At 51.6% G+C, this 17,461-nt stretch overlaps 1 protein-coding gene across 3 annotated transcripts in view; it reads left to right on the top strand.

Moving 5' to 3' along the window:
- Positions 1-17,461, top strand: part of ASPRV1 (aspartic peptidase retroviral like 1) — a 147,637-nt gene extending 130,176 nt beyond the window's left edge. For all 3 annotated transcript variants that reach the window (XM_039475363.2, XM_039475365.2, XM_003922655.4), the window contains one exon: positions 14,045-17,461. In XM_039475363.2, coding sequence (XP_039331297.1) covers positions 16,129-16,905 — 777 coding nt within the window. In that variant the 5' untranslated portion in view covers positions 14,045-16,128 and the 3' untranslated portion in view covers positions 16,906-17,461. The remainder of the gene's footprint in view (positions 1-14,044) is intronic.

A 17,461-nucleotide genomic window follows, 5' to 3' on the forward strand; every position in this document is an offset into this window, starting at 1 on the left:
GGTTGTATTCTCCCCTATCCGGGAGCCCCAGGGCTCCCACTCAGCCTCAAGGGCTGCGGAGGTGATTCCTGGTGGGTGGCTTCAGCGCTGGCTCTGGGTCCTTGGGGTCTGGGTTGCAGGGAAAGCTGAGGTCCCCGTTGCTGTCTGCCTGAGATTGGATTGGAGGGAGCCAGGTGAGTGTGGGGAGGAGGCGCTGTGGGGCTGGGCCTGGCTTCCTGGAGAACCACAGGAAGACCAAAATCAGATTGGGATCTCATGGGAGGGCAGCACCGAGTCTGGAACGCAAGCCCTTTGCTGAAAGAGCACAGGGGTCAGAGGCCACCTGGCCTCTACACGGGCCACGTGGCTGGAGAGGCAGGCCTTCCAGGACCACGCACCTGGGAGAGACAAGGCTGGGTGCGGTTGGGTCACATGCCTAACTTGTGTTGCTTTGGAGGCATGAGTTGGACAGATTTTATCTTGCCTGTTTTGACCCTCCTGTGAGGTAACAGCTAGGGGCGGGGTGGGGAAGAGGAGGATGGAGGGCAGGAAGCCTGCTGCTTCTTCTTTTGGTCTGTTTAGCAACTTCCCATGACTTTTGAGCAAGGGACAGGTGTAACCCCTTGCACCCTGAGGTGTGCAGTCGCCTACTTATGCCTGTGGCCTCAAGGCCATCTAGAAATCGTCCCTGATTCAGCAAAGCGAATTCAAAACCGAAAGCAAATTCATTGACTGACGGGGAAAGAATAGGGGACATTAAACAAGCAACTCTGCGCGGCCTTCCACTCACACGGCCATGAGCCTGTCCTTCAGCACATGGTGTCCCCAACTGCGCACTGGGCACAGCGAGGCGCTTCTGCCTCCAGTCTCCTTCACGCTCCACTCCTTTCCCTGCTATAGCTCAGCAAGGCCCACCTTTTCCCAGTGAAGCCACAGAACCACAGGGAGAGAGCCACGGACTTGGCCTCTCTCTCTAGGTGAGTGAAGTTGGTGGCAAAGTCTCTTGGCATATTCAAATTGTACTTGCTACAAACAATCTTTTCCTCAAGTAATTCCGGGTGCTTTCCAAATGTATCAGTTTCCTGAAGTACATGGGAGGAGGCAGGGAAGCTTCTCCAGGGAGGCGAGGTACCAGCAAAGGCCCTGCTGTTGGGCCGAGGGCAGCAGTGCAGATGTCAGCTGGCGCGAAAGTCGCAGGCTGGGCTCTTGCTCTCTGTGGGCTCCACTCAGAACCCCGCACTTCACCTAGGATACTCTGGCCTCCGTGCAGGCATCACTACCACGGAAAGCCCGAATACAGTCAAGTCTTCCAGGAAACACCTGCCTCCACATCTTCTCCAAACCCTCCTCTGTCCTCAGAGGGAGCTCTGCCCTTCAAGGGACAGGCTGGGGGCTTTGCAGCTTTCTGTGCCTCTGGCCAAGGCTGATCCTCCTTCCTCCTGCCTGAGGATCCAACCTTAGCCTGGAGCGATTCCAGAGGAGTATGGGGGTGGGAGGCTGCCAGGCATGTGACCCATGGCCTGCTCTGGGACCCCTACTGCAGGAGCTGGTGGGGGAGGGGCCATCAGACACAGTTGTCGCAGGGCAGCTAGCTGACAGAAGATGTTAACAGGAGTGTGAACGTGCCATCAGCCCACGTCCTGACCTCCAGTAACAGCCTAGCCTTACGGTTCTGTACCCTCCTCGGCCCAGGGACTCTTCACCCACTCAACGTTGTCACTACCCAGAATTATTCCACCTCTGCTCTAAACTGATCCCAGCGTTCTTTCTATCCAGGGTTCTCATCCACAACTGCTGGGAGCCCTGGGTGGATGGTGAAGCCCTCCACCAATATGGCAGCCCACAGAGGAGCAGACTGGAGAGAAAGAAAATAAGTTCAGTTTCACTGATCAGATCTGAAAAGTATACATTGGGCAGGGCCATCAGGTGTTTGGAGAGCCTTTTGAGGGCTCCGCTCAAGGCAGAGCTGGGGTTGGGGTTCAGATCCAGGTGGGCTCAGATCATACCAGCTTCTATGAGCTGATTGCTAAATCTTCAGGAATTTCATGAACCAGTGGTTAAACCCAGCTATTGTGAAAAATTTAATTATATAAACATACAATTAAATGAATTCTATTAAGGCAAAAATAATAAATATTCAAAACCCATTACTTCCTAATATTTTTATATTTTTTATTCTTTATTCTTTTAAGATTATGTACATCAGCTGGGCGTGGTAGCTCTCGCCTGTAATCCCAGCACTTTGGGAGGCAAATCGGGTGGATCATGAGTTCAGGAGATTGAGACCATCCTGGCCAACATGGTGAAACCCCGTCTCTAATAAAAATACAAAAATTAGCTGGGTGTGGTGGTGCATGTGTATAGTCTCAGCTACTCGAGAGGCTGAGGCAGGAGAATCGCTTGAACTTGGGAGGTGGAGGTTGCAGTGAGCCAAGATTTCGCCACTGCACTCCAGCCTGGGTGACAGAGTAAGACTCCGTCTAAAAAAAAAAGAAAAGAAAAAAAGAAAAAAGAAAAAGAAAAGAAAAAAAAAAAAAAAACGTTGCCGGGCACAGTGGCTCAAGCCTGTAATCCCAGCACTTTGGGAGGCAAATCGGGCAGATCTCGAGGTCAAGAGATTGAGACCATCCTGACCAACATAGTGAAACCCTGTCTCTACTAAAAACACAAAAATTAGCTGGGCATGGTGGCTTGTGCCTGTAGTCCCAGCTACTCAGGAGGCTGAGGCAGGAGAATTGCTTGAACCCAGGAGGTGGAGGTTACAGTGAGCCGAGATTGTGCCACTGCACTCCAGCCTGGTGCCTGGCAACAGAATAAGACTCTGTCTCAAAAAAAAAAAAAAAAAAAAAGAAAGAAAAGAAAAAAAGGTTATGCACAATCTGTTTTGTCTGTGGATATACTATATAATGTTGTGTTACTGTGCTTTTTTCCCTAAGTTTGCATTCAGTGACATCGTATTGGTTGACTGAAATCAGCCATAGTGGGAATACTTAGACCGCAGAAATGGGCAGCAACCACCACAAATCAGGGCTTTATTCATTATTTGGTTGACTATCTAGACTTAAGAAAGTTATGGAGAAAATGCTAATAATGCACATTAAACTTAAATGTATGTTTTGACAGTGGCCACTGCCGTGTGAATGCCACAGAAAAATGAAGCAAATATTCTCTCAGTATTCAGAAACTATTCTCTGCTTCAGTAACTACACTGCTCACACCATTGACAAACAAGTGAAGTTCCGGCCAGCTGCGGGGACTCTTGCCTGTAATCCCAGCACTTTGGGAGGTCCAGGCGGGAGGATTGCTTGAGGCCAGAGTCCAAGACCAGCCTAGACCACATAGCTAAACCAGTTCTCTACAAAAAATAAAAAAGTTAGCTGGGTGTGACGTGCACTAGCTGAGTCAGGAAGATCTCTTGAGCCCAGGAGTTTGAGGTTACAGTGAGCTGTGATCACTCCACTGCGCTCCAAGGTCTGGGCAACCCATTCTCTAAAGACAAAAACAACAAGTGAAGTTCCAACATCTTTTTGGTTTCACTTTTTTCTTGCTAGTTGGTACAAACAAAAATATCAGTTAACATTCACGTTGGAACTACATTCATTTATCAGTTACAACTGTAAGCTGGCTAAGGATTCAGCAGATTGGCAAAAATCAGTGAAAGCATTCTGTAAGACTCAACTGGCTATGTGCAATTTACAATAAAGAGTAGTATATATTTTTTTTATTATTTGTAAATTATTAGCCATCCTTTATGTCAATAAAATTTGTCATAAATGTAAATATGTGTATATATGCATGCATTTCCCCCAGAGAGCACACTGTTAATTAAACATCTACCAGGATGCCACTGGGCAGGTTGCCTTAGGCTTAGTGACCAGAGATTTGACTCTTTGGAAAGATTCTCAGAAGAGAGAGGGAATCGCCCCATAGGAGCAAGCCATCTACTACAAGCAGGAGGTGGAGAAGTGAGGCAGGGTAAAGGTTTGGCCTGAGTTGTCAGTGTGGAGCCAAGAATAGGGACCTGGGAGGATGAGGAAGACTAAGGAGGACTGCAGAACACACACGAAAACCGAGAGGACTGCAGGCCAGGTGCGGTGTTCACACTTGTAATCCCAGCACTTTGGGAGGCTGAGGCAAGCGGATCACGAGGTCAGGAGTTCAAGACCAGCCTGACCAACATGAAACCCCTGTCTCTACTAAAAATACAAAAAATTTAGCCGGGCGTCTGTAATCTTAGCTACTTGGGAGCCAGAGGTTGCAGTGAGCTGACATTGCACCACTGCACTCCAGCCTGGGCAACACTGTGAGACTCCATCTCAGGAAAAAAAAAAAAAAAAAAAGAAAGAAAAGAAAGAAAACCCAGAAAACAGCAACCGAATCACAGCCATGAGAGCAAAAGTATTGAGTGTAACTAGGTGCAGCACTGGGCTAGGAACCATGGTGTGGCTTGCTTGATTAATCTTCCAGGACAATCCTAGAAGGAAACCGAGGCTTGGAAGAATTAAGTCGTTTATCCACAGCTTGCAGCCAGTTAGTGGCTGAGTCAGGAGTTGAATTTAGGTAGCCTGGCCCTCTTGACAAGGCAGAAGACTGCACAGAGGCACCTTTCTCTTCAGGAAAGCTCCCTCAGATGACATAAATTCAATCTCCCAGGAGGGAGATTGGCAGGGCAGGCGTGGCCGCATGTCAAGGGCTGATGGGCATCCTAAGGCTGGCAAAGCTGCCTCACGTCTCTGGTCTCCCCACACGTTTCTGCACCTGATGCTCTTAGCACCCTGCACTGTCTGTTGAAGCTAATTATAATGAATCTATGCTTGCATTTTAAAATACCTTTGTTATTTTACTTTCAGATAATTCATTCTTACTGTGTTTTTAATAGACAGATTGGAAATTTACAAAACAGATCTTGCGCCTTAGAACATTTGAGAGGCAGGGTTCTAATCACGTTGGTCCCCTGCTGGGAGCCTTTAGTGATCCCCACTGGCTACAGCAGTTTTCCAAATGGTGGGTGGGGATCAATTAGTGGGTTGGGAGATTAGTTTTCAATGTCATTACCAGAGTTAAAAAAAGAAGTGGCCTCAAATAGAAAATATCAGAATACATTATACATGGTAAATACATTTTGCTTTAGCTACATACATTTTCATGCGTATGTGTATTGGATTATGATGAAAAATGTCTTACTTAAAAGCAACTTTTTTTTTTTTTTTTTTGAGACAGAGTCGTGTTCTGTCACCCAGGCTGGAGTCCAGTGGCATAATCTCAGCTCACTGCAACCTCCACCTTTCAGGTTCAAGCGATTCTCCTGCTTCAGCCTCTGGAGTAGCTGGGACTACAGGTGCCTTCCACCACACTTGGCTAGTTTTTATATTTTTAGTAGTGACAGGGTTTCACCATGTAGGCCAGGCTGGTCTCGAACTTCTGACCTCAAGTAATCTGCTCATCTCGGCCTCCCAAAGTGCTGGGATTACAGTGTGAGCCACTGCACCTGGCCAAAAAAAGCAACTTTGAATGCTGCTCGTCTGCAGATAAAGACAGTACTGCCAGGCCTGACATCCAAAGCCACTGAGGCAGGAGGAATTGCTGAGGAAAATCAGGTAATGCTTCATGGGAAAGGAGTGAGGACAGGCTGGGCTGAGGATGTGCAAGTTATGAATGAGACCAAAGGCCCAGAAACACCATGATGTTGATGCTTAGCCTGTACCAGTGCTGCAACTCAGAGAGGAGCTGGGCCTGGCAGTCCCTTGTGATAGCAGCTTAGAGGAGGGAGACCCTGAGTTTGCTGGGGAAAGCAAGGGAGACTTCCTGGAGGTGGTAGTGCCTTAGCTGACTTCTTAGCGTTTGCCAGAACAGGTGTGTGGAGAGGGCTCATCTGGCTGAGTGGCTTGTGAAAAAATACGAGAAAGCCCATCCTATTTGGGAACTACACACCATTTAGTGTAGGTAGAGCATGGAACTAGGGAGGGGGCATTTGTGAGTCTTGTTGAGTGTCAAGATTTTATTTTGGGCTGAGGAGCCATGGAGGAATTTTGAGCAGAAGAATGGCATGAGCAGACTTACTTGGAAGATGACTCTGGTGGCCTGAGGAGGGTGGATTAATTATGGAGAGGAGGCAGGAGGCAAGGAGACTTGTAGGATGACTATCAGCTGCAACAGGGTGGCCTGAGGCCAGGGTGTGAAGAGGAATGGAGGCGGGAGAGAGACTCGGGAGGAGGAGCCAGGGGCCTTGGCAACCCATTAGTCCAGGTGGGGCTGTGAGAAAGGGGCGGAGGTGAGGAAGCCCCCCGTGTCTATGACTCCCAGGGCTGGCTAGATGGTAGTGCCATTGTCAGATCAAGAACACAGCAGGCCAGGTGTGGTAGGTAGCTAACACCCATGATCCCAGCGCTTTGGGAGGCAAAGGTGGGAGGATCGCTTGAGCCCAGAAGTTCAAGACCAGCCTGGGCAACATGGGGAGACCCTGTCTCTACAAAAAAAAAAAAAGTTTTCATTAGCTAGATGTGGTGATGGGTACCTGCGGTCCCCTCTAAGGTGGAGTTGGAGCTGCGGTGGGAGGATTTCTTCAGCACAGGAGGTCAAGGCTCCAGGGAGCCAAGGCATTGCCAACTAGGTGACAAAGCAAACAAAAACCACAGGAGGCAGAGTGTGTCTGGCAAGAAGAGAGCACATTCACTATTGAAAGTGGGCTTGCAGGCGGACACGTCAGGTGGGCAGCTGGGGCAGCTGGGAGAGGATGGGGGAGCCGTGCAGAGCAGGGTGTCCCTGGCCTGGAGAGTGTATGGAATAAGGGCAAATGGACTGTAGGCAGAGCCTCAGGGAGCCACGTCCATGAGTATCCAGGGAGAGAGGAACCCACAAAGGATAGAGGGGAGTGGTCGTAGTGGCAGAAGATCCAGAAACTTGGGCCACAGAAACCAAAGGAGCAGAGCAGACCGAGGAGGAAAAGCAGCAATGCGAGTGCTTCGGAATCAGAGTCCTTGAAGGCTGAGAGGGCCTGGGCTGCCGACTCAGGTAACCACTGATGTCCCTGGCAAGGGTGGTGGGGCTTTGGTGGGGCAGAGGGTGGTGGGGCTTTGGGGATGAATGGAGGTGACACCGGGAGGCAGAGTTTAAGCAGGCAGCCCCAGACCATGCCACGCCATGTGGAAATTAGAAACGAGTACCCCTTCCTCCAGGCAGATTCGGCCCCTCGTTCAGGCACATAGGCTTGGCAAGTGGGATGCAGCCTCTGCCTCAGCCTCCACCTGCCCCAGCATGGGGCATCCGTGCACCTTGGCCTTGTGAGTGTGGACCAACCCTTTCAGAAACCGCCTGGGAAGGAAGGAGACAAGCAGTCGTTGACCAAGGAGATAGAGGATCATGTGACGGTTTTCTTTTTTAAGATGTGAGTTTCATGCGTGCTGATTTGGATAGGGCAGATAACCCATGGAGAGTGAGAATTTGGAGATTCAGGCGAAGAGGGTACAGGACATGAGGTGCAAGGCTGGAGCGGCTGCCATGGCAGAGGCCCGTGCTGCGAAGGAGAGTCAGCTCAGCAGCGGCCACGCAGACCAGGGACACTGAGCCACAGTCAGGACCGCCTATCCTCAGCTACCAGGGGTTCCAGTGCTCAGGACTCAGGCCCGTGCAGACTGCCCAGGAGTGGGCCAAGAGCTGAGCAGACCAGGCTAGGGAGGGTCTTGGCACAGAGTCTTTGCTTACTTATTTACTTTTTACTATGGAAAATTTTCAAACACACCCGAAAGTAGTGAGAAACTAAAAAAATCTTCTTAGATCTACTGTCTAGTTTTAACAATGATTAATATTGCCAATCTTATTTTATGGACCAGTTTTTTTGTGTTTGTGTGTTTTCTAACACAGGGTCTCACTCTGTTGCTCAGGCTGGAGTGCAACGGTGAGATCTCAGCTCACCACAATCTCCACCTCCCGGATTCAAGTGATTCTCCCACCTCAGTCTCCCGAGTAGCAGGCGCGTACCACCACCCTCTTCTGATTTTTGTATTTTTAGTAGAGAAAGGATTTTGTCATGTTGGCCTTCAACTCCTGGCCTCAAGTGATCTGTCTCGGCCTCCCAAAGTGCTGGGATTACAGGCATGAACCCCTGCACCATGTCGATGCACCAGTTTTTAAAGTACCTTTTGGAAAAATTAAAATTCTAATAGACTTTATTTTTAGAGCAGTCTTAGGTTTCACAGCAAAACTGAGTGAAAGTACAGAAGTTTCCTATTTATTCCCTATTAAAAAACTTTATTTGGAAATTATTTTTATTTTTATATTTTTGAGACAGAGTCTCGCTCTGTCACACCCAGGCTGGAGTGCAGTGGCGTGATCTTGGCTCACTGCAACCTCTGCCTCCCGGGTTCAAGCAATTCTCCTGCCTCAACCTCCCAAGTAGCCGGGACTACAGGCATGTGCCACCATAGCTGGGATTACAGGCATGAGCCACCATGCCCAGCCTCTTTGGAAATAATTTTAAGCGTACAGAAAATGGCAAGAACGAGTTTTCTTAACTTGAAATAACTTTTCCTTTTTAGAGAATATATTTACAGAATGTCTGTAGAAGAAAGTTAAGATCATTTATGATTCTACTACCCCAAAACAACCACTGTCATTGTTCTGGTGTCTTTCTTTCTAGTCTTTATTCTGTGTTCATAGACACGGTTTCCATTTTACTCAGAGACTATTCTAATACCCCCGAGACTTCCTATCGGGGCATCCACATGCACTGACTCATTCTTGGGGCCTTCACTACCCACATCCCCCTCAGATGGTTTGCCTTGAGCAACAAAAATTAATCCAAGGTTTTGGTTTGTGGGTGCCCTCCCTCGTTCCTTGGTTTCAGGGCTTTCGTGTTTGTTTTCCTCTGGTGGTACTGGCTGATGTCTGGTAGGGGCGTTGCCTGATGCTCCTTGGGCCACCATCTTGCCCAGAAGCCTCCAATGTGCCCTCTACCTCCCATGCTCATCTCTGAGTTCTAAGTAGCTGGGTTCAAGTCTGTCTCCCTCACTCATCTGTGAGCTCAGTGAGGGTAGGGCCCAGGTCTGATTCATCTCTCAAAGTGAGGCAGAGTTGGCCTCAGTAAGTATGTATGGAATTGAATCAACCCACATATTCGGCATTGTCCATTCCTGTCTATGCTCTGAACTTTCTGAGTGCCTGACACTAATTTACAGCCACGAGCACAATGTCTGGCACACAGTAGCTGCTGAATAAATGAGTGTGGATGGCTTGCCCAGCGACCTGGAGATTTCTGTACATGTATGGGCTCTGCTGTTCCCTTTCTCCCTCTCCTGTCGCTCCTACGTCTTCCGGATCACTCTGACATGCCAGAGGGAAGGTATCCCTTCTCTGCCACCGCCCCCCATCTCCTGTGTGTTAGGAGTAAAGCTAGGTTGGCAATTGATTGAAGAGAAGCAACTCCCTGCGCTGAGGATTTTTGATAGGTTTTCATCGCTCACAATAGTAGTTATCATTAGAGACAATTTCAACTATTTCCAGATTAGTTCAAAGCTGCCTTTGAGGTATCCCCCAGTGCAGCCCAAGTCATCTGGAAGCAGCCAGTGGCACCCAGCAGATCCCGAAGGAGGCTGCGAACACCTGAGCTGGACACTAAGAGGACCGCTATTTACACTCGGTCTGGGACCCTACACGCACGACAGTTAACAGCTAGGCTGTCCCCGGTTTGGATGGCTATGAAAATCTGGACTCAGCCCAATAAGGACAGCTGTGAACATGAGGGCGTGGCCCAATGAGAATAGCTCTTGAGCCCTCCATAAGAGGACTGTAAATTCCTGGGCTGGCTCGCATGAGAGTTAACAGCTAGACTGCCCCCGGTTTGGATGGCTATGAAAATCTGGGCTCAAGCCAAATCTGGGCTTCAGTTGGGCAGAAGCCCTCCGTGTGGTCCGCTCTAAGCCAAGGTGCCTGGTGGCATTAGAAGCCCACTTGTAGTTGGAGATGACCCAATCTGTATGTTTTGGTTGCCTGAATATTTCACTAATGACAGGGGCGTTTGTCAAAAGTGGCTTAATGTCTCCAAAACTATCTGAACCTGTGTTACAAGTCCCACTCCCAACGTCAGTTAAGTGGAGGGGACCCTGAAGAGGGGCCCTGGGCCTCCGTGGCAGGGATGGGGCAGGAAGGGATGAGGGCCTGGTCTAGGGTGGGGACACCAGCAATTGGGGAAAAGGCAGGAACCCAATTCGGAGGAAGCGACTGAGAAGGCCTTCAGGACATCTTAGTAATCTTCATATTTGATTGAAAGATAAAAACAGGAGAGAACTGGTTTTGGCAAATTGGACTTCTAGGAGCTAGTCAGCAGCTTGCTCTGACCAACGCTCGGTTGGTCCTGGCCTTGGCCCCAGGCCTGGAGGCTCACAATGGCATGGGGGCCAGGACCACTGCTCCCCAAACACCTCCAGGATCCCCCAGGGTTGGGACTTGCATTAAGCGTTTTGCTGCCTGCTGACATACTGGATTTGGCTGGTGGGCTGCACTGGGCCACTTCCGGTTAGAAGGGTTCTGAACTAGGGGCGAAGGAGGGTAGGAGGGAGACCCAAACGGGAAGAAGTAGTTCTGGAACAGTGGTGAGCTGGGGAAAGGGCCCTGAAGGCAGGGGAGCTCTGTCCCTCAGTGGTGACACTAGCCTGTGGGGTGAGGCGTGAGGCAGGAATGTTCATGTTGAGGAGGTCTGGTAGGGACCAAGATGGCGGTCCAGTCAAGGTCAAGCTGTCCTGCCCATGCGCCCTTGGCCATGACTGCGAATGCTGGGTGGTGCCTGCGTGGTAGGAGCAGGCATGCGTGGTCTGGGGCTTTAGGTTTGGGGATGAGGAATCTGCAGGTGCCTTGGATTTCCGAGTGTACCTTGCTTTGGTCAAAGCCCACCTGGCTTTGATCTGAATTCCTGACCAGATTTTTGTGCCAAATTCACCTCTTCATGTCTCTTTTCAGTTTGAAGACAGGTGCCATAAGCCTACTGACGCGGAATGCTGGAAGCAGAATGCAGCCGGGGCGGTGCTCCAAGGAGCTGTGTCACCAACCCCACACACACTCACATCAACTCTGGGACGGGGGCTCCATATGGGCTGGGGGGCCCAGTCGTGCAGGAGAGGGGTGGGCAAATGGTGGGGGGGCCTTGGTCTTGGTGGCCATGCCCAGAGGTAGCAGGTAGGGGGAGTCAGGGGATAGAGGCTTCGGTCCTTGCCCTCACCAGGTGGCAGGGAGCAGGAGGCAGGCTGACCCACTTAGAGACCGGCTCCTTTCAAAGCAGTGTGGTTGTGACGGGGGCTGCTTTAAGTGGGTCAGCCTGCATATATACATTGGTCTTAAACTCTTCAAAACTTGGCTGTTAAACATCTAGATCGTCTTTTCATTAGCTTGTAAGCGGTGGCCATGAGGACCTGCCTAGTCTTCTGAAGCAGCAAGTGTGCCCAGAGGCTAATAAACAGCAGGTGCCTCCAATAAATAGGATTTTAATGCTCGGTGTAAATGTGGGTGAAATAAACATGTGAAATGAAAGGTGGGATCTGAATTTTATGTGCAGGTTGCACAATTGCTCAGCTGTTTTGCACTGGGCACTGTAGTGTGACTGTGGGACCGTGTGTGTTTTATAGGTACAGGATGTGTGTACAGTGTGGAGGAGTGTGCTTTGGTGGATGGACAATGTGTACATGGTGTGAAGCAGGGAGCGTGTGTGTCTGTGTGTACGTGCATGTGTATGAAGAGAAGACCCCACCACCAGATTGGGTGGGGACAGAGCCAGCTACTGAATTTTTGGGATCCCCATGTAAAATAAAAACATGGGGCCTTCACTCAAAATTACCGGGAATTCCAAGACAGCAACAGCAGAGCATCAAACCAAGCGGGGGCCTTTCTGAGCGCAAGATGGGTCTCATGCCCACGGAGGAGTGCACGTCCTGGTCTCCCTCCAACCTTCCTATGCCACCTTGGAAGGTCCCTGGGTCCCCCCTTGCTCTCTCCCCACCAGCTTCCCAGATCTTGGCAGTGTGGGGAAATGCCAAGGTGGGCTGGCAGAGCGACTGAGGGCTGTGCTGGTCTTACCTTTCCCTGACCCTCCTCTTCCGGTCTGGGCTTCACTAGCGGCACCCAGGTCATAAGGTGTCTCTTGCTCTGGGCTCCTCGCTCAAAAAGTGATCTCCCTAGAAGGCGGGGTCTGCTCCCCACTCCACCCTGCGTGGTGGGCCCTGCCCTCCACCCTCAGGACTTGGAAGGCCTCAGGCTCCTCTGTGAGCTGCTGCTGTGTTCTGGAAAGTCATCAGGCTGCAGGAAACGTCTAAAACAAATGTGTCCAACCCACTTTGAATGCGGCCCAACACAAATTCATAAACTTTCTTAAAACATTATGAGTTTTTTGTTTGTTTGTTTGTTTGTTTTTAGCTCACCAGCTATCATTAGTGTTAGTGTATTTGATGTGTGGCCCAAGACAATTCTTCCGGTGTTGTCCAGGGAAGCCAAAGGACTGGAGCCCTGGTCTAAAGTGTTTGGGGTGAGCTCACTGCCCACCAAGGGCTTCGGGCCTCAGGAGGCCTGATGGGCCCAGTCCTGGGCTTTTCCCAATTTGCCCAACTGGCCAGAGGCAGATAAAACCAAGCAAAAGATCCAAGTGAATATCAGAAGTTAAACAATTAAAACACACACACACACACACACACACACACACACACACACACACACACACACACAAACACAGCAGAAAAGAACGGCAAAGGGGAACCAGGGAGCTGAGAAGGAATTGGGCTGGTGGAGCTCACAGCCCAGAAATCTGAGTGAGGGGGCGTGGAGGGTGGCGGGCCCACTCCTTCCTGTTTACTGGCCTATTTGCTCCTCCAGGGTTAAGTCCGAAGTGCCTGCTTCAGGGTACACCCAGGAGACACTAATGGATGATAATGACAGTGTCCCGCCCCAATACCTATACTTATCAATAATTAACCACGATTTCCTAGGTTCTGGGAGGAGGTGGTGGCACCTGGCCTGCCCTGGCTGGTTTAGCTCGTGGGGCATCCCCAGCACAGCCATTCCACGGTCTCTCTCTGCATACTGCCAGGCTGTTCCAGGGATGGGTATCTCCCAAGGGTTAAGGGAAATTGAGAACTGACCTCCACCCATGGTCCTGATCCTAGCAAGAGACAGACTCCCAGACTCAGCCAGAGGCTGACGCTGACCCCTTCCAGCCCTCATGGTAACCATGAGGCCAGTGCGTGCTTCTGTTGCAGAGGTCCCAGAGGGAACTGTGTGGAAGACACAGCCTGAAGGGCCATCTGCCTCGAGCCACAGCAGTACAGAAGTCTAAAGATTGTGGAGAAGGTTGGGACAAAGGTGGGCTCAGGCTCCTTGGTGAGAGGTGATCTGGGCCCTAGTGGCTGAGCAGGGTGGAGGTTACTATAAACTTGTTCATCACTGGCCACGGTGCTTTGCCTGCCCTAAAGAGAGTCAGCGTGACCAAGGCTTCCATGCAGGGAGTGTGATGGAACTGGCATTCCTGAGGGGGAAAAGTCTTGATTTAGCATTTGCCAATTTTAGTGGTGTAAATACTTCGGTCAAGTCTGATTTCAAGTACCAATTGGTTTAACAATTGGCTCACCAAATTCCTGAATATTTAACAAGCAGCTTTCTCCACTGCCCACCAAGACCCCTGCCTCCAGTGTCTATGCTGTACCTCTCCCAGCCCAGCACCTCACCTCCCTGTCTTTGCAAAACGCCCTTCTCTGGCCACTGGAAAGCCTGGGACCTGAGGCCACTGAGGCTCCTGTGCTGCAGAATCCTGGAGCGGAGCGGGTCTGCTTCCCAGCTCGTCATGCTGCGCACAGAGGTGATGCGTGTGAAATGACTTTGCCAAAGAGAACACCAAACCCACTCAAATGAAGTCCCAAGGGACCACCAATTTCTAGTCTAAGGGCAGTGGGGAGAGTAGAATTCAGCATCTACCACTACGGTTTGAAAAGCCAGTCCGGGGCATCTGGCAGTCCCGGCGTGTCAGCTGACAAGCCACCCTGCCCCTCTACTCCCTTGATCACATGCTAGCCTCCTCATTCATTTCCACTTCCAGGGGACCAGATATGCGGAGGGAATGAATGCCAGGGAATCAGGAAACCACTAGGTCAGTTATTTGAGCCACAGAACAACACTCATCCCAGCAACTGGGAAGCCATCTGCAGAAGGGGCTTCCTGGTCTTGCGTGTGGCTGGGCCATGTCTCTGCATGCACGTTTTTCATGATGCAATCTTCTCAAAGAACCACCTGCTCTCAACACCTTCTCAGTGACTCCATTTCTCCCTCCTCTGGGGTTCTGGAATGCCACAATGGCCCCACCTTAGCCAGGCAGCTGCGATGAGAGGTGTTGACCCAACTACCTGTCCGCTGGCTCATCGAATCAGGTGGAAGGGGCTGGAGACAGCACAGTCTTGCAGTGTGGTTGGGGACCTGGGCCATCCAGAGACAGGACTGTCCAAAGGCGGGGTACTGCTAGGATTCCACCAGGCACTGGGTAATGTATGGCATAGGGTGCTGGAAAGGGACAGGCTCTCGGCCAGGAAAAACAGCCTCAGAGCCACAGGTGTGCCATCGAGTCTTCCTCCTTTCCCATTCTTAATCAATCCTCTTTGGTGACAGCACACGGCCAGGCCTGGAGCTCAGCAGAGAGCCCTTGGGTCCCAGAGGAAGTTGTTCTGGGGGCTGCAGATGATCACAAATGCCAGGTTTGTGAGCCCCAGACTCTGGTTCATAGCAGGAGGTAGACTCGTGAAGAAACCACAAGAGCACACTGCGAAACACGCTTAACCCAGAGTGGGTGCTCTTGCTAGGGACAGGCAGAAGGCTCCATGGAGTAACATTTGAATGGGGCCGTAAAAGCGGATCCCTTCAATAGCCCCTGCACCGCCCCAAGGCAGGCCTCCAGCCGTGGGACTCACAGATCTCTGTAGATGCCTGCAGGTCCTCCAGCACTACCCTTTACCTCCCAGTGCAGGGGCACCCAGTCAGAGCCCTCCAGGCCCCCACTACCGGCATCACCAACATGGTGGACATTTTCCCTCTCAGAATGAAAAGGGAGAGAAATTCTGCCATGATCTTTCCATAAATGACCAGGTTGGGGAGTGGGAGAGGAAAGGCTGCAGCACCTGGGGGAAGGGGCCTTGGAAAGGTTCCTGGAAATGGAGAGGGGCTGGACAGGCTGGAGACAATGCTCGCGGAACCCAGGATGGGCCCTCCCAGAGTAGGGCAGCTAGCCCCCTCCCTCTGCATCAGGGGTGATCAATGATGGAAAATTACTGCAGCAATTGAGCCCTTGTAAAATGATTGTGCATGTGCGTGTTTGTGTGTGTGCGTGCGTGCGCTCACACGCGTGTCCTCACTCACTTAAAAAAGACCATTTCTGCGCATTCTTGATTCTAGGACCCTCCTCTGCCTCCCTCTCCAGGAAATCCCATAGGACCCCATACCTGATTGAGAACGTGTGAGAGACACTTCCCAGTGCCTGACACGTGGTGGGAGCTCAGCTCAGCACATGTAAACTCCTTTCCTCTGACCACTCAAAGTGGCCACCTGTGGGGCAGGCCAACAGGGGCTTCCCCAGTCTCAGAGCTGATGGGCATCTGGTCCCTGCCTCCCCCTTCCTTCTCTGGCTGATGACAAATACCTGAATGTCATCACATCCTCTGTGTCCTCATCTGTTATTCTCGGACACAGGCAGGGGAGGGTATGGAGTAGTCCCCCTTCAGCAGAGGCCGGCCTTTCTTGGGATGTGGGCTGGCTGGTGTTGGTCCGAGGATGGATGCTGAGGGTGAGGCACTCATCCTGCTAGTCGGGCTGGATGTTGGCAGGAGGGTGGGGCGAGGAGGGGCGGAGCTTCCAGAACAAAGGAGAATAGGGAGCCCAGGAGCCAGCATCAAAAAGGCTCTGCAGAGCCCGAGCAGCCCACAGCACTGCCTGCCTCTGCCCCAGCCGTGAGCAGCCCACAGCACTGCCTGCCTCTGCCCCAAGGCGCCTGCTCCCTCCTGCTTGCCCAAGGCCGGGCAAGTCAGCTCCACTCTGCTTCGAGAGGCCCTGTTTTCCAGCGTGATTGCGCCGACACTGCTCTGTGGCTTTCTCTTCTTGGCGTGGGTTGCTGCTGAAGTTCCAGAGGAGAGCAGCGGGATGGCTGGGAGTGGAGCCAGGAGTGAGGAAGGCCGCCGGCAGCATGCCTTCATCCCAGAACCTTTCGATGGAGCCAATATCGTCCCAAACCTCTGGCTGCGACGCTTTGAAGTCATCAACGACCTCAACCATTGGGACCATATCACCAAGCTAAGGTTCCTGAAAGAGTCCCTCAGAGGAAAGGCCCTGGATGTCTACAATGGGCTCGGTCCCCAGGACCAAGGGGACTATGAGATTGTGAAAGAGACCCTCTTGAAGGCCTTCGGGCTCCCTGGGGCCGCCCCCAGCCACCTGCCCAAAGAGATCGTCTTTGCCTACAGCATGGGTAAGGGCTACTATCTCAAGGGGAAGATTGGCAAAGTTCCTGTGAGGTTCCTGGTGGACTCTGGGGCCCAGGTCTCTGTGGTCCACCCGAGCTTGTGGGAGGAGGTCACCGATGGCGATCTGGACACCCTGCGGCCCTTTGAGAACGTGGTGAAGGTGGCCAACGGTGCCGAAATGAAGATCCTGGGTGTCTGGGATACAGCGGTGTCCCTAGGCAAGCTGAAACTGAAGGCACAGTTCCTAGTGGCCAACGCCAGTGCTGAGGAAGCCATCATCGGCACCGATGTGCTCCAGGACCACAACGCTGTCCTGGACTTTGAGCACCGCACCTGCACCCTGAAAGGGAAGAAGTTCCGCCTGCTGCCTGTGGGAGGGTCGCTGGAAGATGAGTTTGACCTGGAGCTCATAGAGGAGGAACCCTCCTCAGAAGAGCGGCAAGAGCTCTCCCACTGAGAAGCCTCCTTTTCTTTACCCTCCTAAATATTGGTGGGAAGACCCACTGGGGGGGGGCACATATCCTCAGGGGGGTCACTGGGTTTGGCCAATCCACTGTATCAACTCTTGCCCTTCCCCCCGCCTCCCTCTGCAGGGGCCTTAATCTGCCCCTGGTTGGGGAGGCTTCCACTGAACAGGCACAGGTGAGGGAGAGCAGGCTGGCTTTAGAGGGACAGGGTCCCCGTGGTCATCAAGCTGCTACTGATGCAAAAACTCAACGGCTGGAAGAGCTCCCAAGGAAGCTAAAATGTTTGTCTTTGAAAGAACGGTGGGACCCCTCAGATCCCCTGAGGTATGGCTTGCTTACTCGCTGGTCCTCAAAGCCTGCTCAGCTGGGCTGGGTCCTGAGTGCAGGGTCTTGGTCAGGGTCACAGTCGCTCTGGGACACCTCCCTGAACAGCCTTTCCACCGGGACAATGGTATTTTCTTTCTGTCATTTGCTTTGAAATCCACTGTGCCTTGTGCCAATAATTCAATTGCTGCAAACACCAATAAAGATTGATTCCGGAGAAAA

This window comes from Saimiri boliviensis, chromosome 1 (genome assembly GCF_048565385.1).
Source record: "Saimiri boliviensis isolate mSaiBol1 chromosome 1, mSaiBol1.pri, whole genome shotgun sequence".
NCBI classification, from domain to species: domain Eukaryota; kingdom Metazoa; phylum Chordata; class Mammalia; order Primates; family Cebidae; genus Saimiri; species Saimiri boliviensis.